Raw genomic sequence first — 23423 nt, 5'->3', positions numbered from 1 at the left:
CACTGACTCGATGGACCTGAGTTTGAGTGAACTCTGGGAGTTGGTGATGGACAGGGAGGCCTGGCATGCTGCAATTCATGGGGTCGCAAAGAGTCAGACACAACTGTGCGACTGAACTGAACTGATGGTTGATTCAAGTTGTTGTACAACAGAAACTAAAACAACATTGTAAAATCAATAATAAAATGACTGAATTAACTTGAAAACATTTTAAAATGTGGGAATCTCAAAAAAGCCATTAACCAGCCAAACAGGCTTTGCTTTACATCCATAAACACTGGTGGATTCTCACTTTTCTTAGACTTGGTAGAATTAAGTCTCAAGTCTTAAAGACTTAAGCACATCACTTTATAGACCAGTAAGCCTAAAGTCCTTTATTTCCAAGGAAAAAGGATACTTTGTCACATCCTGTTTTTGTAAATATAATTTGACATCCCAAATATTCCAAAAAGAATCAGCTGATAGCATCTTTTCCTGGGCTGAAGATGCTGCCCATTAGCAGCTGAAAGCACATGGAAAAACAGAATGGCCTGACACCTCCCCTAGAGCTGGCCACCTTTCTTAAAATAGTCGAGCATTTGGCTGAGCAAGGTTTGAAGTATATGATTCTAAGAATGGCACAGGATGCTTTTCAACTGGGAATGTTTTACCAATTTAAAACAGGATGAGGGGAACTACCTAAACTTGCAACCCTTAATCTTTTCTAAGATTTAACACAACAAAATCTTTTTAAAAAATTAATTTTGATTCATACTGAAAATGATGGGATTAAAAGGAATCCTGCAGATTAGCAGCCCAAAAACTTCAACCGGTTTCTCTAAAACAGTAGGGAATTTAGCTACATACTGGATGTTTCCCTGTAATTGAAAATTGGCACCTGGTCTTCTCCCTGAGTGGAGGCAAAAACCTGAAGGTATTCAGAAGAAACCACTGTAGGGTGTTCTCTGTGAGAACTCAGCCTTCCATCATGGCATTTCAGACTCTTTTTTGTCATAGGAAGTAAACATTTTCAGAACTTTCCTGGTTTCAGGTGGTTAAGACTCCACACTTCCACTGCAGCGGGGTACAGATTCAATCTCTGGTTAGGGAACTAAGATCCCATGTGCTGCACTTGGCCAAAGAAAAGAAAAAGTGTACCTTTTCTCTGAAAATGTTCTCACTTATTTATAATTATTTGTCTCTATACACCTTACACCAGTTCTTTTTAATAAAGTTCCAGGGAATAGTTTCATGCCAAAATCTCATGAGTTGTATTATATTGTACTGAAGGTCCTGCTCATGAATGATGACTTCACAAATAAAAAATAATTTGCCTTCTTAAATATTTATTTCCCTTTCTACCTTGCTTTCCATAGGATGGATTTATTGACTTAAGAGTTTATTGCTGCTGTAAATCCAGTAGTACAAGAAAAATGAAGCAAAAATTAAAGTGGTATTTTGAGCAATATGATGTCATCGGAAATGGTTCTGTTGACTAAAGGGAACATCTTTGTGGTAAGTGAAGTAGTGAGGCATCCTTTGCAGGACATTCTATAGTTAACTCCATCTTCCTCCTGTGGAGGCAGTGACAGTTCCCTATGTGGTTGGCTATTCTTGGGACGTGTATTTGGAATGGCTGAAGCAATGTCAGTCTCTATCCTGTTGGTTACTGAATGTGCGACTGCATATCAGCATTTTCTTCTAGGTGCAGTCCACTCTGAAGTTTACACATTTAGAACGGTATTGAGAATGAAAAATAAACATAGGTTGGCCACCTAATGCAAAGGGCCAACTTGTCATTGGGAAATGACACTGGGAAAGATTGAAGGCAATAGAAGGGGGCAGCAGAGGGATAAAATGGTTAGATGGCATCACTGACTCAATGAACATGAATTTGAGCAAACTCCGGGAGATAATGAAGGACAAGGGAGCCTGGGGTGTTGCAGTACATGAGGTCACAGAGAGTCAGACACAATTTAGTGACTGAATGACAACAACTTATCTTTTTCTCTGCCTCGGTGCAGAAAGTCTCGTGGGGAGCAGCTGAAATATAAGATGGTTTATATAGCAAGAGACATGGATGAAGAATAAAGGTCCTAAGGAATGAATCTTTCTGGGAACTTGACTAAAGTGTTTTCTAACAGATTGCTCAGGGAGCTCAGATCCTTTCCATCTCTGAAATTCGAGGACTCCCTTTATAAGTCTTAACCCCCCACTCTCTGCTAATGGAGTGAGGATAGTGGTTATAATGGTATGAGATGAAATGTATCCCAAGTAAAAGTGACTAAGTGGGGCACTGTGCCTGAATAAAGATATGAAGCAAAATAAACATTATGAATATTATACGCTGAATTTGTGAATGTCAGAACTAGGATCAGATGTCACAGAGATGATATGGTCCAAATTCTCTCATTTATAGATGAAGCTGAGTCACATAATGTGTGGTATAAGAGAAACTTGTGAGGAAAAATCATTGGGTAGAACTATAATGACTATTTCAACAAAGCTGTTACACTATTTAGTAAATATTAACACATGGGAAGAATTCAAGAGTATGATAATACTAATATTGCTTCTACTTGAATCTCATCAAAAAGAGTACCAAGATGTTTTGTAACTGAACTTTGTAATGTTAAAATTCAGAAATTCTGCATACTTATTACATGTTGCAATACAAAACTGGGAATCTAAAATGTTCTACAGAGTGCCCAATCCAGTATAAATTTTTAAATAACATCTTAATATATACCTATTTTAAAAAACACTAAGTATATAATACGGCATACAAATATTAGGGTGCCTCAAAGCAGTGCTCCAATCATGAGGTTTGTACCCTGGGGTCTATGGATCTATTGCCTTCAGGAATCCTTGGCCCCTCTTAGAATCAAGTGCAAAATTTTGCACATGATCCACTTTTTTTCCCAGGGGAGGTATGGGGTCGGGTTTGCAAAAGAACTAGGAAGAGCTAAAGGATTAACTCTTTTTGTTGTTGTTCTAAATCTTACAGGAAAGTTTACATAGATTCTCATTAGTTGAAATGTATAACTTAAGTTAGTGAGCCAAGGAAAGAAAAATAGCTAATTTGAGTTTTTCCCTAAAATGTTTAGAAAGAACAAAATGAAAACAGGCAAACTGAAATAATTAGCACTGAGCAGAAATTAATAATTAGATGCTATTTGTCTCTGATTAATACAGTGTTAAAAACAGTAAGATGTAATTCTGGTAAAGGCACTGTGGAGGGACCATAAATTGATAGAACATTCCTGGAAATGTGGTCTGCATAACAGACTAAAATGTCTCTTCAGTTTTAGAGTCAGTTACTTTTTGTCAGGAAAAACAATTTTGCCAAAGATAAAAGTTCTGATTTACATCACAGAATCATTTAAAATCAAATCAGATCAGATCACATCAGTCACTCAGTTGTGTCCGACTCTTTGCGACCCCATGAATCGCAGCACGCCAGGCCTCCCTGTCCATCACAAACTCCTGGAGTTCACTCAGACTCACATCCATCGAGTCAGTGATGCCATCCAGCCATCTCATCCTCTGTCATCCCCTTCTCCTCCTGCCCTCAATCCCTCCCAGCATCAGGGTCTTTTTCAATGAGTCAACTCTTCACATGAGGTGGCCAAAGTACTGGAGTTTCAGCTTTAGCATCATTCCTTCCAAAGAAATCCCAGGGCTGATCTCCTTCAGAATGGACTGGTTGGATCTCCTTGCAGTCCAAGGGACTCTCAAGAGTCTTCTCCAACACTACAGTTCAAATACACATTAAAAAAATCTAAAGGAGGAAAACTTTTAATGCAATGAAATATATAATTATAAAAAATCAGTGGTCTATAAACAAACATTCTACATAATTACAAGTGAAGAAAAACACAAAGGTAAGGAGTAATACATACTGCGTAATTTTTGTCAATACATAGTAAGATGTTAAAATGAAATTCAGCCCAGGTATCATTAAGATTTGAAGGAAGTACTAGTATAGACAGAATTTACTAGTAGTTAAGGAAGCAGTTACAAAGGAAGTAGTTACATCTTAATCACAATTCAAGGGTATAAAATGGTCAAGATGAGGGCTTGGGAGAAGGATTACTGAAGAGGATTTCTCATGTAAGAGCCCTCATGTCAATTGCATGAGGTTCTAAGGACACCAGTTAAGGTGTGGATGTGCCCTGGAGTTTAGGGAACACACTGTTCCAGTCATACCCGAGAAATCTAAAAAAGCAGACCATGGCAACAGAGTCTTGGGGTAAAGTTCAGGATATGTCTGCATTCCTGGAATCTGCTGGGACCAAAAATGCTTGAGTGTTTCCTTGGATCAGATATGGGCCACTGAGAGAGGAAGCTGGTAGAGAGCTTTCTTGGATCTTGTCCAGCTGAGTCACTTGGAGAAGTGAGGAATCCTCAGGAGAAGAGAGGTGGAGAGTGGTTCTCAGCCAGGAGCGATTTTACTCTCCTCCCTCAGGGGACAGCTGGCAAAGTCTGGAGACAATTGATTCTCAACTGGAGAATGGGGGAGGGTGTGGTGCAACTGCTGTCTATTGTTAGAGCCCAGGGATGCTGTTAGACATTCTACCACGCATAGGATGGCACAGGACAAGAAAGAATTGTCGAGTCCAAAATGTCAGTGATGCAGATGTTTAGAATTGGGTTTCTAAAGAAACAGCCTCAAAGACTGTAATCAAAGTGCATGATTTCACGTCTAGGAAGTTGCAGGAGAATCTCAGTAATGAACAGGGGGTGGGAGGCTTCAGAGAAGGAATGGGCTTTAAACGTCTGCTATCCAGAGAGCTCTGCAACCGTGATCATGATGGTATCTGCCAAATCAAGGCTCTCTTACTCTCCCTTTATCTCCTCCTCCCTCCTGCTCACACTCGGAGAGGTCAGAGAAAGGGCTTAGCAAGGTGGGGGAGAAACAGATGTACTAAAGGAGGAAGGAAAGAAAACAAACCATGCCTCTTTGCCTCCCCACCCCGCCATGCTTCTCCTCAAAGAAGAGGGAAAACACGAGGCACCCGACAGCTCCCTCCAAATTATTATCCCCTTAGGCCTTAATCTTCCAGTCAATCCTTCATCCCCACTTATGTTGCCTGGAGTTGGGTGATGGACAAATTCTAAAAATCTCATCATCTCTCACTGTGACTTACACATGCAGTCGAATATCACTTCAGGATGTGGGAATACTGGATGTCTCGCCAAAGTTTTGAGGCTTCTGGGGTCTCTGTCAAGACAACTGAGAAATCCTAAATTTTCATCTAATAGGAGACTAACTACATGTATCTTAATCATTGCACTAAGTATTATTTAACTGAGATTTCGGCTTGCTAAGGCCAAGAGTGGTGCTTTGCCACCGTTAACTGTGATTATTCCTAGGATTTAAGATTAGTAATGTTTGGGAAGCAACAAGAGAGAGTCCTATGTGACAAACTGAAATGTTGCCAACAGTTTTTCTAAAGATTCTCCTGTTCAATCAAGATAGTTACGTTCGAATTCCCACATGACTGATCCATTCTCTCATTTTCTTAATTTCTACATCCAATATGGGTCATTTAATTTAGTCACTTGGGGCAAGAGTGGGGGCGGGGAGAGTGGTTAAATCATCCCTCTAGGAAATCTGGAAATGTCTTTTTCCTTATGTCCCCTGACAGCTTTTATGATGAAAAGTTGCTGGCAGACTGAGAGAAATTCAGGATCCTTCCAAGGCATGTATGTCTGTCTTCCCAGTTGATAGCTCTGCAAAAGGGCACAAAAAAACAAACACACCAGTGGCAGAAGCCAGAGAGAAAGCATTAGATGCTTATAGAACACCCTTTTATGTTCATCATAAGATCAAAGATAAGTCTAAAACTTGAGAAAACTGTCTTTTCTGGGTCCAAAACCACTGTGATATTTTCTCCAGTGGGCTGTTAGTATCTTTTGTTACTTAATATGTTGAATGGATCCCTTTGTTCTGTGTAAAATAATACCTTAGACTAAACTCAGTTCATTTAAGTTCCAAGTCTCATTACCCAGAACTGACATACAATCTTTTTATTTGTTTTTGAACTGAAAACAGGTTGGATAGCAAGCCTGAAATAAACAATTCCCTCAATTCTGTCACACTGAGGTAAGAAATGTTGCAAAATGAATTTGCTTCCAGAAAAGTTGAGCTTAGATTTAGTTTGCAGAAGGTGCAAGCCTTCAACCACCAGCAAACTGAGTCCTGAAGAGTTTAACACATTGGTGTTTTGTAAGAGATGTAAACAGTGATAAAATAGCCCTTCACCTCAGGCTCACTTTCCTTATTGTGTAGGAGATAGATGATTTAGACAAAACCATGAACCTTTCAAGAAAATGTACTTGTGATATCACTTCAGTTCAGTTCAGTCACTCAGTTGTGTCCGACTCTTTGCAACCTCATGAACCACAGCACGCCAGGCCTCCCTGTCCATCACCAACTGCCAGAGTCTACTCAAACCCATGTCCATGGAGTCGGTGATGCCATCCAAACATCTCATCCTCTGCCATCCCCTTTTCCTGCCCTCAATCTTTCCCAGCATCTGGGTCTTTTCAAATGAGTCAGCTCTTCACATCAGGTGGCCAAAGTATTGGAGTTTCAGCTTCAACACTTGGGTTTCACAATTTGACCAGTGCAATGTTCTGCAGCTGATACAATTTGACTGAATATATACTGACCCCATGGACTGTAGCTCGCCAGGTTCCTCTGTCCATGGGATTCTCCAGGCAAGAATACTGGAGTGAGTTGCCATGCTCCTCTCCAGGGAATCTTCCCAACCCAAGGATTGAACCTGGGTCTCCCACTTTGCAGGAAGATTCTTTACCATCTGAGCTACCAAGGAGGCCCATATTGACCATACTTATATTCAATGCACAGTGACTGACACTTTGTATATATAAAGGGTGAAGGGAAATAAAAAGGGGGAAAAGTGGGAGAGTAGGGGATGAAGGACTCTCTGCTGTTTGTTTGTGGGTATGTTTTAAGGCTGAATTTCTTTTTACTGGAAGCTTCTCATCAAATTATGAATAAACTTAAGTTTTCCCTCTTAACTTCAATTATGCCATCTTCTATCAGATTTTTCCTTCTCCTTGACGATACACTTCTGGAAAGAGTTGTCCACAGTTGCCTCCATTTCTGCTCTCTCCGTATTTGTACTGTCTGCTCACTTGTTCGTCTGTTCGTTCTGCCCTAAAACCTGGTTTCCTCTTTATCTCAGAAATGTTGCATTTCTTCAGAGGCAGGAACAAGAAGACACAACACAGACATTCCAAGAGAAGGGAGGGGGATTACACCAAATGGATTCAATCAAGGGATGATCTTGAAAAAGTAAGTTTGGAATTGTGGAAAATTAGTAAGAGATGTTAAAAGGGGATCAAGGGAGGGAACAGATACAAGGGATTGAAAACCATGTTTGGCATCATTCCACAGAATCAACCTACCCATCACGGATCACTTGTAGTGAACACTGGAGGGCAGTAGAGGCTCATGTTGAACGTAGCAGTTTGCTTAGTCAAACGTGGCTGCTTACTACTCTGCAGGACATGAGGAGGAAGCTGGGAGAGAGTTCAAATGAAAGCACCGCCATGAGCAATCCAAACATTTGGGCAAGAGTATAATTCTCAGAAAAACAACTTGAAAATATATCAAGAGCAAAGAGCTTCCTCTTAAGGACCCAGTCCCGCATCTACCTCTTAGTCTCAAGTGAGTATGCTGACTTACTGGTTTACTAAGATCAAAGCCACTTGGTGTCATCACTTTATATAAGTCTACATAGATGGAGAATAAAGTAAGTCAGTACATGTGAAAGCTGCAAGGAACAATTTCAGATTGCCCAGAGTTGCTGAGGAGGCTAAGTGAAGTTAGAAAAGAACCAGAAAAATGGAAAGTGGAGGACCTGATGAGGCCAGTGCAAAACTTGATTTGAAATATGTACCTGAAATGGTGATCATCAAGCAAGAGAAATGCTGGAGATTGTTTTTTGTTTTAGACTTTAATCCTAGAGGTGCTGCAGGGTGGCAGGGACTGGAGTAGAGAAGGATAAACCATTCAACTCAGGGTCAAAATCGTTGATCAAAGGGTGAGTGTTCTGAAAGTAGATGGACCATCATGAATACTTAAGACTTAGCATCATAAGTGAATTTCAAAAGGACAGATCAAGAACGTTTGAAAATATCCACAACTCCTGCTTGTAGTGCTGGTGAGGGGTGGAAGGGGTCTAGGAAAAAGTGACTTCCCATAGAGAAGTATGAGAGGATGGTGGTATCCTTATGAAGAGGCTCCGTTTGAAGAGACAGATAACATGTTCCAGAAAACAGAAAATTATGCAGGAGTCATTTACATTTATATAATCTCCTAAAGAACAAAGAAACGGTAAAATGGGAAGTGTGGTTGGAAAGGGCCTAGAAATAGAGTTGAGTTGAAAAACAATGTAAATCTAGACGAGAGAAGATGTTGGGCTCAGGAATAACTGAGTTCACCTGCAATTAGGGAACTGGGATTTTTGACCTGTAGTGATAACTCAGATCACTTCATGGGAAATAGATGGGGAAACAGTGGAAACAGAGTCAGACTTTATTTTTTGGGGCTCCAGTATCACTGCAGATGGTGACTGCAGCCATGAAATTAAAGGACGCTTACTCCTTGGAAGGAAAGTTATGACCAACCTAGAGAGCATATTCAAAAGCAGAGACATTACTTTGCCAACAAAGGTCCATCTAGTCAAGGCTATGGTTTTTCCAGTGGTCATGTATGGATGTGAGAGTTGGACTGTGAAGAAGGCTGAGCACCGAAGAATTGATGCTTTTGAATTGCGGTGTTGGAGAAGACTCTTGAGAGTCCCTTGGACTGCAAGGAGATCCAACCAGTCCATTCTAAAGGAGATCAGTCCTGGGTGTTCATTGGAAGGAATGATGCTGAAGCTGAAAATCCAATATATTGGCCACCTGACACTAAGAGTTGACTCATTGGAAAAGACTCTGATGCTAGGAGGGATTGAGGGCAGGAGGAGAAGGGGACGACAGAGGATGAGATGGCTGGATGGCATCACTGACTCAATGGACGTGAGTCTCAGTGAACTCCGGGAGTTGGTGATGGACAGGGAGGCCTGGCGTGCTGCGATTCATGGTGTTGCAAAGAGTCAGATATGACTGAGAGACTAAACTGAACTGAACTGAATAACTCAGAAAAAAGGGGATACTTTATGGTTTCTGGAACAGCTTACAGAATTAATAACATCATGTACTCTGATATAAAAACTCATATCTTAAATATCATTGGCTTTTATAAAATGAAGATACCAAACTAGCCACACTGTATAATAACAATGAACCACTCTTTCTTGGCAAATGCATATACAGAATTAAAATTGATAGAATTTGCTTTTATTTGGAAATTATTGGAGGTGGTTTTATCATCTCAAGGGAGAGCTGGGCCATTCCATGCATCAAGATAAAAGTGTTAAAATTGCTGTACAACGACAGCCCAGTGCACCAAAGGACAAGGAAGAGAAAGTAATGAAGACATATATGGTTGATATTTGTTGAAGTATAAAAGGATTTTGCCAGAATTTGACAGAGGAGGATACAGGGCTTCACTCAGACCTAAAGGGGAAATGAGTGTCACAGATGAAAATATCTATTCACATTTTTATAAGTTATATATACCTCAAATAAAACTTTTATTGTTATCATTGTTATAAAAACATTGGTGTTGATATAAATGGAGATGTTTAAATGTAGCAGAATAGTGTTAACCATGTCCCAACATATCATTTTCTGATTTCTCAAAATAAAAAGCAACAAACACAGAATTTGTATCTGATCCAATGTATATTGAGGCCAAAGATAAGAAGACTCCAGCACACTCAGATGCAACCAAAAAAAAAGAAAAAGAAAACTTCAGGGATTTATATGAAAAATCCCAATTTGACTGAAAATTGCAAAAGGATGACCAACATCAATTCTGCTGGAACAGAAAAATGCAGAATAGATACTTTTAATTCCAGACATAATTATCATGGTAGTTAGCAAATCAAAGTTATATCAAAAGAGAGGTATAGGTTTAGTGCTAAGAAAATAAAGAAACAAAGAGCTATCAGCTCCATGAGGGCAAGAAGTATTTCTGGTTTTTTATGTACTTTGGTGTTTCTTGTGCTCTCACACTTTCTGGCACATAATAGGTTCTCCATAAATAGTTGTATAATGAGAATCTGATAAGATGTCATGGAAAACAAAGGAAGAAATAAAGAACAAGTAAGCACAGTATGCATTGCTATCTGTAGGAAGAAAGGCATCTAAGAGACTAGTTTGGAAATGAACATATATGAAAATGGGTTTGTTTAGTCACTAAGTTGTACCCAACTCTTTTGCAACCCATGAACTGTAGCCCGTCAGGCTCCTCTGTCCATGGAATTCTCTAGGCAAGAATATTGGAATGGGTTGCCATTTTCTTCTCCAGGGGATCTTCCCAACCCAGGGATTGAACCAGAGTCTCCTGCATGGCAGGTGGATTCTTTATAGTTGAGCCACCTGGGAAGCCCAAATATGCATTACAAATGTCATAAGATACAAATACAGATCTATTAGAACTTAATTGCCAATGGAAAGTATTAATAGATGTGAGGCACAGAGAGAGGTTAACGGTGGATTCTTTCTTTCATTACACTTCTCTGTAGTGCTGTTGTTGTTTTTTACCATGAGTATGTATCATTGCTATTACTCAACAAGTTAGCTTATTCTTATATTATGAACAAAAGCATCTAGGAAAGGAGATTTTGAAGAGAATCACAAAGACGGAAAATCGAAGCTCAATATTCAATATCACTGAAGAATGAAAACAGAAGGGACAGCAAGATGTCCCAGGATAAATGATCAAGCATGGAATTCTGCAGCCCTTACTTCGGGAAGAATAGCAATCGGCATGTTACCATGTGCCTCTTAGGACTCATTCTTGACATGATTTAAGAAGATTTATAGACACTTGTTCACAACCACAAGTGCAGAAACTGTCCAGACAACAAAGTACCAAATAGCCCAGGGATAAAGGAGACTTAAGTGGCTAATAATAAACTGTGAAAGTGAAAAGAAACAGAATGAAGCCAAAGAGAAAATGAGAGGGTGGTTAGTAAGGAGGTAATTTGGGGTAAACGAAAACAGGGACATGAAGACCTTTTATTGAGTGACTAACCAGAAAGACCAGTTTCTAGACTGGAACACTGGAAGCAAACTGGGAAACTGGGAACTACCAGGAAATAATAGGGAAATCAAGTTTTTTTATATGAGACAAAAAATTGCAGCTTTTTTATAACACTCGGCTATAAAATACTACTAAAAGCTTCTAGTGCCACCTTGCTAACGAATACAGAACTTGTGTCACTTTTTCTCACCTTCTGAGACTGCAATTCCATCTTTGCTAATTTCCCAGCCCCAGCACAAAATTTCATGTTCTTATTAGAAAGAATTGAAAAGCAATTCCTTGACACTGGTTGGTTTCTTTTCTAACCAACCTGACTTCTTTAGAGGAAAAAAAAATGCTAATGGGGGCATACTCAGTACATTTTGATATTTTGGAAGGAAGATGCAGTTTTGGGCTTATAGACACTTAAGATATTAATGGGAAGAAAGACATGATCCAGAAATACCAGCAAAACAACGGGATTCCAGAAACAAGATTAAATATTCATGGGTCACTGTCCTATCGCCAATAAAACCACTGAACCTGGTCATGAGTGATGATGGAAAAGCACCCATAAAACTCACCTTCAGGGTCCCAAACAGCCCTATATAATGTGGCTATACATTCTGTGTATTATGTATATTTCAATATATAAAATTGTGCAATTTCTGAATCATATGCCACAAAGATTAATGTGTTTCTAAATAGAAAACAAAAAATAAAATCTCAAAGCTTTAATTTAGGTCCTGGGTCCCATGAGCTCTGGCTTGGTCATTTCTCATCAACTTAGACTCATGACTGGTTGATCTTTTGATAGGAAATTTCTGGACCTGCACAGGCAATCCTTTCCAGGGAGACACAGATCCATCTTTTTACTTTGTTTGGGCATAAATCCACAGACAAATCAAAGAGGACCAGGAAGTAATGTTTAAGAATATCAGATTAAAGGAAAGCAATTAATCAGCTGAGGTTTTCTGAGCACCTCCCATCTTTGCAGCCCTGGTTGGCCATGCTGGTGAAGCCATGCCGTGGAGGAAATGGCAACTGTAGTAAGGCTCGATGAATGTTTGAATGCTCAGTCTTAGGAGGAAAAGAGTGAGGAAAACTTCAAAATAAGTATGTTAGAAATAGTAAATATTATTTAAGTTGCTTTTGGTAGAGGTTGGCTTAATTTGGAAGGGAGAATGTTTTTGGTAAGTGGGTTAGATAACGTGAAAAAAGCAAATATGCATAATTCATAGGTATTTTGAAAAGCATAACAGCAGTGAAAAATTCCATCTTAAGAGTAAATCTTAAAAGTTGTGACAAGAAAAGTTGTAACTATGTAAGGTGATAGATATTGACTAAACTTACTTTGTTACATCAAGTTATATTGCACCCCTTAAGGTAATATGTCAGTTACATTGCAAATTTTTAAAATTCCATAAGTATTTCATCTTTTTTCTCATTTCCACAACTTGCATGGCTTTTGAACATATGCTACTATATCCTGTGTTTAGTTGCTCAGTCTTGTTCGACTTTGTGACCTCATGGCTTCTTCTATGGCCTACCGTGATAATGGAGAAGTGTTGTTACAGTTGAGTGGTCAAAACAGATTTCAGTTCCCATCTCCACTCCCACCTCTCTTGCGGTCATACTGAGCCCCTAGAAATCTGAAAAGCCTTTTGGGTTGTAAACCTAGCAGCTGTGTTTTCCCTTTGCAAAGGAGACATTCTTATTTATGACCCCCTGCCCTACGACCACTACAGCATGTGACTTCCCCACTGCACACTTACTTCTCCTTTTGAGTTTCAGATTTCCTTCCTTTTCTTTGGTTTGTTCCACAGTTGCACTTTCCTGGGATGCATAGGGAATTCTGATCCTACCTGCTGTTACTGGGATTTTGCACAGACTTCTTTGGCATAAGAAAACATAAAGGAACAAAGATTAGATTTCTCTCTTTAAAGAAATCTTATTTTGCCATGGATACCAAAAGGAAAGGATATTATAAAAATGTGATTTATACTTGTTTGTATTTGAGCCACAATTGTGGTCATTAGATATTTGTCTTCGTCCGTTAAAGGACAGGTACAGTTGGTGATGGACAGAGAGGCCTGGCATGCTGCGGTCCATGGGGTCGCACAGAGTCGGACACAACTGAGCAACTGAACTGAACAGTTAAACACGTGCTTTCGATTCCTGCTGACTTTCTGCCTCAGGTGCATATTCCCTAGTAAGCTACTCAATGTAACTTCACTTGACTTTGACTGACCTCCCACCAAGACACACACTCTAAAGTACAGTCTCCTTGAGATTTGGAAATTTATCTGTGCTTTTCAACCTAAACATACCCATTAGTATAATCCAAATGACTTAAGTCGACAGAGAACCCCTCCTCCATCCCCCACCATCCAACGTTGAAAAGTTTGTCTTGTGGGCTGAAGGTGGTGGAAAACACAGCAGCTGGTACACATGGGTATAAATCAATAGTTTTGTAGCTAACTGGAAAAGCTGGTCAGTGTAGACCTAAGGCTTAAGTCAAGGTGATACAATGAGAAATATAAAATCAGAAAAGGAGAGAACTACAAAACTGGTGAATGAATAAATGTTTACCCTTCTGTACAGCTTTGGATAGTCCTTGAAGTCATTTCCTCAGGGAGAAGAATGTTAAAAACAGCCTTGTGAACAGTCATTTCCTTCTGATCTTAGAAATCAGCAGTTTTCATGCCACTATGACTTGGCCATATGTTCAAGATTCAGTTCAGTTCACGTTAGTCGCTCAGTCGTGTCTGACTCTTTGTGACCCCATGGACTGCAGCACACCAGACCTGCCTGTCCATCACCAACTCCGGGAGTCCACCCAAACTCATGTCCATTGAGTCGGTGATACCATCCAACCATCTCATCTTCTGTCGTCCCCTTCTCCTCCCACCCTCAATCTTTCCCAGCATCAGAGCCTTTTCCAATGACCCTTCACATTAGGTGGCCAAAGTATTGGAGTCTCAGCTTCAACATCAGTCCTTCCAATGAACACCCAGGACTGATCTCCTTTGGGATGGATTGATTGTATCTCCTTGCAGTCCAAGGGACTCTCAAGAGTCTTCTCCAACACCACACTTCAAAAGCATCAATTCTTTGGTGCTCAGCTTTCTTTACAGTCAAACTCTCATATCCATACATGACCACTGGAAAAACCATAGCCTTGACTAGATGGACCTTTGTTGGCCAAGTAAAGTCTCTGCTTTTTAACATGCTATCTAGGTTGGTCATAACTTTCCTTCCAAGGAGTAAGCGTTTTTTAATTTCATGGATGCAGTCACCATCTGCAGTGATTTTGGAGCCCCCAAAAATAAAGTCTGGCACTGTGTCCACTGTTTCCCCATCTATTTGCCATGAAGTGATGGGACTGGATTGCCATGATCTTCGTTTTCTGAATGTTGAGCTTTAAGCCAACGTTTTCACTCTCCTCTCTCACTTTCATCAAGACGCTCTTCAGTTCTTCTTCACTGTCTGCCATAAGGTTGGTGTCATCTGCATATCTGAAGTTATTGATATTTCTCCCGGCAATCTTGATTCCAGCTTGTGCTTCTTCCAGCCCAGCGTTTCTCATGATGTACTCTGCATAGAAGTTAAATAAGCAGGGTGACAATATACAGCCTTGATGTACTCCTTTTCCTATTTGGAACCAGTCTGTTGTTCCATGTCCAGTTCTAACTGTTGCTTCCTGACCTGCATACAGATTTCTCAAGAGGCAGGTCAGATGGTCTAATATTCCCATCTCTTTCAGAATTTTCCACAGTTTATTGTGATCCACACAATCAAAGGCTTTGGCATAGTCAATAAGGCAGAAAGAGATGTTTTTCTGGAATTCTCTTGCTTTTTTGATGATCCAGCAGACGTTGGCAATTTAATCTCTGGTTCCTCTGCCTTTTCTAAAACCAGCTTGAACATCTGGGTGTTTATGGTTCGTGTATTGCTGAAGCCTGGCTTGGAGAATTTTGACCATTATTTTGCTAGCATGTGAGGTGAGTGCAATTGTGCAGTAGTGCAGTAGTTTGAACATTCTTTGGCATTGCCATTCTTCCGGATTGAAGGTCAAATAATCAATACTGTATAGAGATGTTAAAAATGTATGTGTGAACACAGGTATTATATATTACCTGATGTTCTCAACTTGAAAAGAGATTGTCACCTGTATTTTCACCTAACAACCCTAGCATTGAATGCTTTCTATGGAAGGGTATTCAAGGAATTAAGAGTCTGAGATGAAAGGATCTAAGAATACCAATAAAAATGCCAGTGAATATATTGTATGTTAGTGAGTGGTGTAGACAAAGCATTTTGCTAATTGTTCTTATTTTCTGAGAGAAATGACTTTGGAAGGATTTATCAATGGCATGGAAAAAGATCAGGGCCTTCTGGAAATTGTTTCCAAGAGCTTTGACTTTTCCAGTGTACTGAAAGTAATCTGTGGTGGGAAATAGCCAGACACTGGAGAAAGGCTTCTTCTAAACCAATTGACAAGAATGGTGTAGGGACAGCGAAAGTTGAGAAGCTGTGGAATGGATGCAAAGCAAAGCACTCAGCTTTCGGTGGATTGAAAACTCTCAGTGGAGAAGAAATGTGATTTTCTGCATGTACCTGCTATTGATTACATGTTTTTATTATCATTGGTAACCACTTATGAATACCCCACTTAAGTTCCACAGAGAACTCTCATAAAGATTCTAAAAAGAAGCACTGCTGCTTCTGTTTATGCATCAGTCCTCGGTCCACATGTTAGAACATGGTTAAACTGAAGGATTGCCTCCATGGCTATCAGTGCAAACTGGAGCTTGCATGTATGTTTTCTTGCCCACCTAAAGTAGTCTGCATCTTATAGAACTGGATTATTCAGACAGTGTCTCAACAATTTAACATTCTTAGATTAAACACGCATTTGACATATGTATTTGCTGCCTCTTGGCTCTTGTTTCATCCGTATATTATAAATGACTGAGTTCTGGTCTGTTGAAAAACTTTTTTTTCTGCCCTTCTTTCTTCTTCCTTACCCTGAACACTGTCTTGAATCAGTAATAATGTTCTGCTCCAAAGGAAAAGTCTTAAACTATGTAGTGAAAGGAGAAAATTTCCAACTGGGCAATGAGAATGTTTCCATCTGATTTGTTATAAATCTGGGTCCAGTTGTGCATGAAAATTTGATGCATCATCTGTAATTATTATGCCAGTTGGAGGCTTGATCAGAACAGCAGACAGCCAGGCTATGCAACAACAAGCACTTGACATTTTAAATGGTCCTGACATTATAGCTCTGACATTTCATTTTTTATATCCTTTCCCCAAAAATGAAATGATGAATGAGATTTCTTGATGGGTTAGAACTTTTAAAGTTTTGGTTCTATATCACAGGCCTATTAGTACCTCTGTCAATGCCAGGCTATGCAAACAGTGGAGGCTGAAGAGCAGATGTGAGCTGTCTTTACGTTAAAAACTTCCTAATTACTCTTTCATATTCAAATTTGGGTTAAAAACACACAAAGAGTGAACTGTCCCTGTCTCCCTGTAGTTACAGATGTGGATCAAGTATAGAGAGGGATAGATGAGGCGCACACAGCAATAGAAATGAAGTATAAATGGAGGTAGGAAGACTTAGGTAAACAAATTGATGAAGATGCAGTTGAAGGTCATATAGATGCAGGTAGAAATATTCTAAGTGAGTGATAGTTGCTCAGTTGTATCTGACTCTTTGTGACCACAGGGACTGTAGCCCATCAGGCTCCTCTGTCCATGGAATTCTCTAGGCAAGAATACTGGAGTGGGTTTTCTAGGATCTTCAAAAGAAAAAGAAAAACTGAGCTTCCTAGCAGTAGAAGTGAAAAGGAAAACATCATTTCACTCTTAGCCAGCAGCAGCCCCATCCCAGCAGTGGCAGTTGATTTCATTTTTTGAACCACATTTCTCTGGGGCACCCAATGTCCTTTCCACATAAAACTGGGTCCCAGTTCCCTGCTTCCAAGCTTCTATGTTCTAATAACCTCAGCCTCTTCCTTTTATTTCCCTTGCCTAGGATGGGAGCTGCTCCTTGCCATTTCTGTGTTACTTCAGTGTCTTGCTTGACTTTTCCAGTCCTCCAATGTCCCCTTAACCAATTCTTTGTATTAAACAGGGATTTAAAATATTTTGTGTGTGTGTATGCATGCTCAGTCATGTCCAACTCTTTGTGACCTCATGGACTGCAGCTTGCCAGGCTCCTCTGTCCATGGGATTTCCCAGGCAAGAATACTGGAGTGGGTTGCCATTTCCTCCTCCAGGGTATCTTCCCAACCCAGGGAATTGAACTTTCATCGCCTGCATTGCCAGGTGGATTCTTTATCACTGTGACACCTGGGAAGCCCTTTTCTCTCTATTACTAAGTCCTTACTATGGAATTGGCTGAGTGGGCTCATTTAATAGTGATGGCCCCGTGATGTGGCTGTTATCCCTGCTTTATGCCTGGTAGCTGAGACTCAAAGAAGTGGTATCATTTTCCCAGATAGCTGCCTGGTAGAATCATATGATCCAGGCTGAGCACAACAGGGAAACAACTGGCGACAGAGCAATGTAGTCAGTAGGACCCCAGCCCGGCATCACAGAGTAAAACATGGAAAGACGGGTTTTGGAGCTGAGGGTTTATAGCTTAATTATCAACACAGAAGTAATAGATAGGGCGAGCCAAGTAGACACTTAAGGACACATCCCTACCCATAGAGACCCTAAGAACATCTGCGCTCTGCTTTATCCCAGGTCCCATCTCCCACTTTGTTTTGAAACCTATATTTCTCAGGCGGCTTCCCAGGCTCCAGCTCCACTGTTGCCTCCTACCTGGATGGCGCTCTTCCACTCATCACCCTCTTTGGAATCATGACTGCTTTGTCTCATTTACCAGGCTTGCTTTTGGTTTTTTCCTCGGATGCTGCCTGGTAGGTTTCTAAGCTCTGTTCCATCACTATACCTAACACTCACTCTGGGTCTACCTCTTCTCAAGTTGACCCACAGTTTATGGAGAAGATGAGAGCAGTACTCCATTCTCTTTCCAAAGTATAGCTTTGCTCATATGTGAGAATAGCAGACAGAGCACACACTTGTCAGATTCTTAGGAAAATGGGTTTGTGGGTGCAGTTGAAGGATGTGAAAATGCTAGTTGCTTGTCGTAAGAGAACACATCATAAAGTAAGGTCTACTTCATAAGTTTGCTGAGGGTGGTCCTAAGGAGATGAGATGAAATCTAGGTACACAAGGATTTAGATTAAATCATGTACAGCTGAGGTAGAAAAAGAGGCTGGAAAAACAGAACCATATTATTTCCTTTGGAACTCTGTCTCTTAATACCACATTCCTCCAAAGTCCTAGGCTCCATCATTTCTTCTGCAACTTAGCGTTGTGATGCTGAGTCCAAGGAAATAGTCCTAACTGAAATATGAAGTCATATTACTTTACTTTAAAATATCTCATTCATTAAATTTAAATTCATCCTTTAGATAAGCTTTAATCAGAGACTTCTGCCTAATGATTTTTTTTAAATTTTGAATTTTTATTGTATTTATCAGAATTCCTCAGTTCCTGCTCCCCACCCACCCAGGGGTTTTTACAGTAAAATTTCAAGCAAAGAATCCCATGACAAGTAGGGCCTCAATAACTTTTAATTAAATGGGAGTGACAGCCTCAGAAATAGTCAAAGGGCAGTAGCCCAACCAGAATTACAGCCATCTAATGAGGAGAAGGCAATGGCACCCCACTCCAGTAGTCTTGCCTGGAAAATTCATGGACAGAGGAGCCTGGTGGGCTGCAGTCTGTGGGGTCGCTAGGAGTCGGACACGACTGAGCGACTTCACTTTCACTTTTCACTTTCATGCATTGGAGGAGGAAATGGCAACCCACTCCAGTAATCATGCCTGTAGAATCCCAGGGTCGGGGGAGCCTGGTGGGCTGCCGTCTATGGGGTCGCACAGAGTTGGACACGACTGAAGCGACTTAGCAGCAGCAACAACGAGATCCTAGCCTAGATATTCCAATATATTTTCCTCTTAAAAAAATAATTCCTTGGCATTTTGAAGGAGAGGAACACTATTTTAACATAGATGAAAGGCATTGAAAGATCTAATTTTTACCTTATTAGAAGGAGCCCTCCCCTTAAAGAAGGCTGAAATCCTATAACTCACATCTGTCTACATAGTTGAAGACTCACCAGAAGGAAGATGGCCTAATTCTTTGGCTCAATATCAACAAAGAAAGGAAGTGAAAAGGGAAAACAGATTTGAGTGGCAGCTGGTCCAGGCTGACCACAGGCTCTAGTGCAATTACTTTCTCCTTGTCAGTGGCTTGTGTCTACTGTTCCTTGTTTTGGTTATTTCTGGTAGAGAGAGGATATTCTCCATAGAGGAGCAGCTACCGACCTGGAACTGAGGTGTAAAGCACAAGAGTAGGCTGTGGAGGGCTCAGGAGAATGGGTTGTTGTTTAGTTGCTAAATCGTGTCCAACTCCTTGGTGACCCCTTAGACTGTAGCCCACCAGGCTCCTTTAGGTGCGGCAAATATTCCCTTCATTTTTCTTTCCAAAATGTTTTGGAATAAATGTAATGGGGGAGTAAATGAGAAAATATGGTTTGTTTAAAATTTATGTCTGAGAGGCAAATGAAGAGGCCTAGAGGAAGGTTTGCTGCATTAAAGAAACCAATAGGAAAGAGCCTGCTTTCTTTACTCCCTTCCTGCCCCCCACCCCTCCCCACCCGCCAACAAATTCATATTAAAATAACCTTTAAAAATGAAAATGAAATACAGGAAAGTCCTGACATTTAAACCAAGCTAGGGTCTTATGCTTTCAAAAACCTAAATCATTAAAACAGTGTGGCCAGGGAATATCTTTCTCAATATTGAGAGTCTGTGAGGACAGTCGTAGGTAGGCAAAACTTGGACATTCATATGAAACCCAGGGAATGCTAAGTTTATCAGTAGGATGACTGACAACATGGAGAAAAATATTTTGGGAGGCTGAATTGCTTGGCAGGAAGAGTGCTGGACAGACTCAGACATGGGTTCTCATGACATTGGACGAGTCATTTATCCCTCAGCGTCTCAGTCCCCTCTGCTCACAAAGGGGTGTGGGTGGGGGAAAACCTCTGAAGTCCCACCTCTAGTTTTCTATGATTCCATGAAGCTTTCATAATGCATGGAATCACACCTCAGTCCTTCAAAATGATTAGTTGTTTAGAAACACAATTTAAGACTTGTCTGACACAAATCTCAGGAAGCCCAGATCATTTTAGGCTCAATGGCCAATGAGTTTCAGGTTGCTACCCCTGGGCTCTATTTCCAGTTATTACTCTTTGTCCTATCTCTCATTCTGAGATCCTCTCCATGAATGGAAGGGAGGGCCAGTGACAGGCTGCCTACATAGAAGTCACCTGCATGCCTTTTCCAAAATAAATGTTTTTATATCCCTGGTGTGCTGTCGCAGCCGCCTGCGCTCCACAAACACATCTATTTCTGCTTTATTGACTATGCCAAAGATTTTGACTGTGTGGATCACAATAAACTGTGGAAAATTCTGAAAGAAATGGGACTACCAGACCACCTGACCTGCCTCTTGAGAAACCTATATGCAGGTCAGGAAGCAACAGTTAGAACTGGACATGGAACAACAGACTGGTTCCAAATAGGAAAAGGAGTACGTCAAGGCTGTATATTGTCACCCTCCTTATTTAATTTACATGCAGAGTACATCATGAGAAACGCTGGGTTGGAGGAAGCACAAGCGGAATCAAGATTGCCAGGAGAAATATCAATTGCCTCAGATATGCAGATGACACCACCCTTATGGTAGAAAGTGAAGAAGAACTAAAGAGCCTCTTGATGAAAGTGAAAAAGGAGAGTGAAAAAGTTGGCTTAAAGCTCAACATTCAGAAAACGAAGATCATGGCATCTGGTCCCATCACTTCATGGGAAATAGATGGGGAAACAGTGGACACAGTGGCTGACTTTATTTTTCTGGGCTCCAAAATCACTGCAGATGGTGATTGCAGCCATGAAATTAAAAGACACGTACTTCTTGGAAGGAAAGTTATGACCAACCTAGATAGCATGTTAAAAAGCAGAGATATTACTTTGCCAACAAAGGTACATCTGGTCAAGGCTATAATTTTTCCAGTGGTCATGTATGGAATGTGAGAGTTGGACTATAAAGAAAGCTGTGCGCAGAAGAATTGATGCTTTTGAACTGTGGTGTTGGAGAAGACTCTTGAGAGTCCCTTGGACTGCAAGGAGATCCAGCCAGTCCATCCTAAAGGAGATCAGTCCTGGGTGTTCATTGGAAGGACTGATGTTGAAGCTGACACTCCAATACTTTGGCCACCTCATGTGAAGAGCTGACTCATTGGGAAAGACCCTGATGCTGGGAAATATTGAGGGCAGGAGGAGAGGAGATGACAGGATGAGATGATTGGATGGCATCACTGACTCAATGGACATGAGTTTGGGTAAACTCCAGGAGTTGGTGATGGACAGGGAGGCCTGACGTGCTGCGATTCATGGAGTTGCAAAGAGTCGGACACGACTGAGCAACTATACTGAACAGATATCCCTGGTGATTCTAATGCATGACCAGGTATGGACACCACAACTGCTCACATCTGAGAGATCCACCCCCAGGGTCATCCATCCACACTGTCTCCCAGCATTGACCTTTAAGTCCTTTGGAGCCATGGAGTCCTGCATAATTCATTTATATGATACATACAGCAAAAAAGATCAGTCTTGTATGCATGCATGCAGACTAATTTAAACCTACTGCCTCCATCACTAATTATATTACCCTTGTCAGTACAGAGTGCTTCCCTCAGTGAGTTTCCCTCAGCGAGTCTGTTTACACACACATGAAATGAGGTTAAAAACACTCCATTGAGTTATGAAGATGACATGAGAGGCCATATGTAAGCACCTAGCAAAGTGCCTGGCCTACTATATGCTTAGTATGTGCTTGTTCCTCTAACTTCTAGAATATTTAAGGCCTTAGATATATAGAGTTCAGGCTACTTTTTAGGTAATAGATTCCATTCTGGCCTAAAGGGACACTATATGCTTTTCCCAGGCATTTTAATCCCTTGGTTCTCTAGTTATTAAAGTATGCAGCTGACAGCCCACCAGGCTCCTTTGTCCATGGGATTTTCCAAGCAAGAATACTGGAGTGGGTTGCCATTTCCTTCTCCAGGGGATCTTCCTGACCCAGGAATCGAACCCACATCTCCTGCATTGCAGGTGGATTCTTTACTGACTGAGCTATGAGGAAAGCTTTCTCTCTAGCTATATTTAATTGGCCTTCTAATGAAGTTTGAGAAAATCATTGTCTATGAACTATTCAATATTTGGGTAGGCAAAACCTTTAACACACCCACATGGAATGGGCTATCTGTCAGCTGCAAACCTTTGATATTTTGTCCAAGCTCTTCAGATAACAGTGAACCTTCGTATACATTTTCAGACAAGAGTCTAACAGTTAGACTGTACCCTTGGTCCCTGTTCCAGCACATATGTTCATTCCTTCTGATCATGCACTTTACATTTCTATAACACTATACTTTTATGAACATTTTAAGAAATATAAATAGCAATTTAAGAATTTATTTTATGTCCTCCTCTGTTCATGGGATTCTCCAGGTAAGAATACTGGAGTAGGTTGCTATGCCCTCCTCCAGGGGATCTTTTCCTGACCCAGGGATCTAACCTGTGACTCCTGTGTTGCAGGCAGATTCTTTACTTTCTCTTAAAATGAAAGTCAAAATTCTCTTCTCGGAGTGGCCTTCAGGCCTTTATGTAATCTGCCCTCCTCTTTCCTGTCACCTTTCTCAGCTTCTCAGCTGCTGCTCTTCTCTCTTTCATCCTCTGCTCGGCCACAGTAGCCACTTTCTTTTCCTAACACATCTCAGGCACCAGCCCTCCCCAGGGACATTCTTCTTCTCTCTGACTGGTAGGCTTTTCTCCAGATAGCAACCAGGCTTTTTCTGTCACCTGCTTCAAACTTTAGGCTTGACTGTCACCTTCTCCATAAGGTCTTCCCTGACCACCTACCTACTGCTGCTACTGCTGCTGCTGCTGCTAAGTTGCTTCAGTCGTGTCCAACTCTGTGCGACCCCATAGACGGCAGCCCACAAGGCTCCCCCGTCCCTGGGATTCTCCAGGCAAGAACACTGGAGTGGGTTGCCATTTCCTTCTCCAGTGCATGAAAGTGAAAAGTGAAAGGGAAGTCTCTCAGTCGTGTCCGA

The 23423-nt window shown here is 40.9% G+C and overlaps 1 protein-coding gene across 1 annotated transcript in view; it reads left to right on the top strand.

Moving 5' to 3' along the window:
• The window catches only part of GUCA1C (guanylate cyclase activator 1C), a 39436-nt gene extending 23770 nt beyond the window's left edge, over positions 1 to 15666 (top strand). Inside the window, 6 exon segments of the mRNA XM_010838591.1 lie at positions 1356 to 1469; positions 2987 to 3018; positions 4689 to 4886; positions 6122 to 6178; positions 6180 to 6227; positions 15498 to 15666. Of these exon segments, the coding sequence (XP_010836893.1) occupies positions 1356 to 1469; positions 2987 to 3018; positions 4689 to 4886; positions 6122 to 6178; positions 6180 to 6227; positions 15498 to 15666 (618 nt within the window).
• The last annotated feature ends 7757 nt before the right edge of the window (positions 15667 to 23423 follow it).

The sequence above is a fragment of the Bison bison genome, unplaced genomic scaffold (assembly GCF_000754665.1).
Source record: "Bison bison bison isolate TAMUID 2011002044 unplaced genomic scaffold, Bison_UMD1.0 scf7180017864098, whole genome shotgun sequence".
Classification (NCBI taxonomy): Eukaryota; Metazoa; Chordata; class Mammalia; order Artiodactyla; family Bovidae; genus Bison; species Bison bison.
Note: the sequence above shows the minus strand (reverse complement) of the source record. Positions and strands in the feature narration are given on the sequence as shown.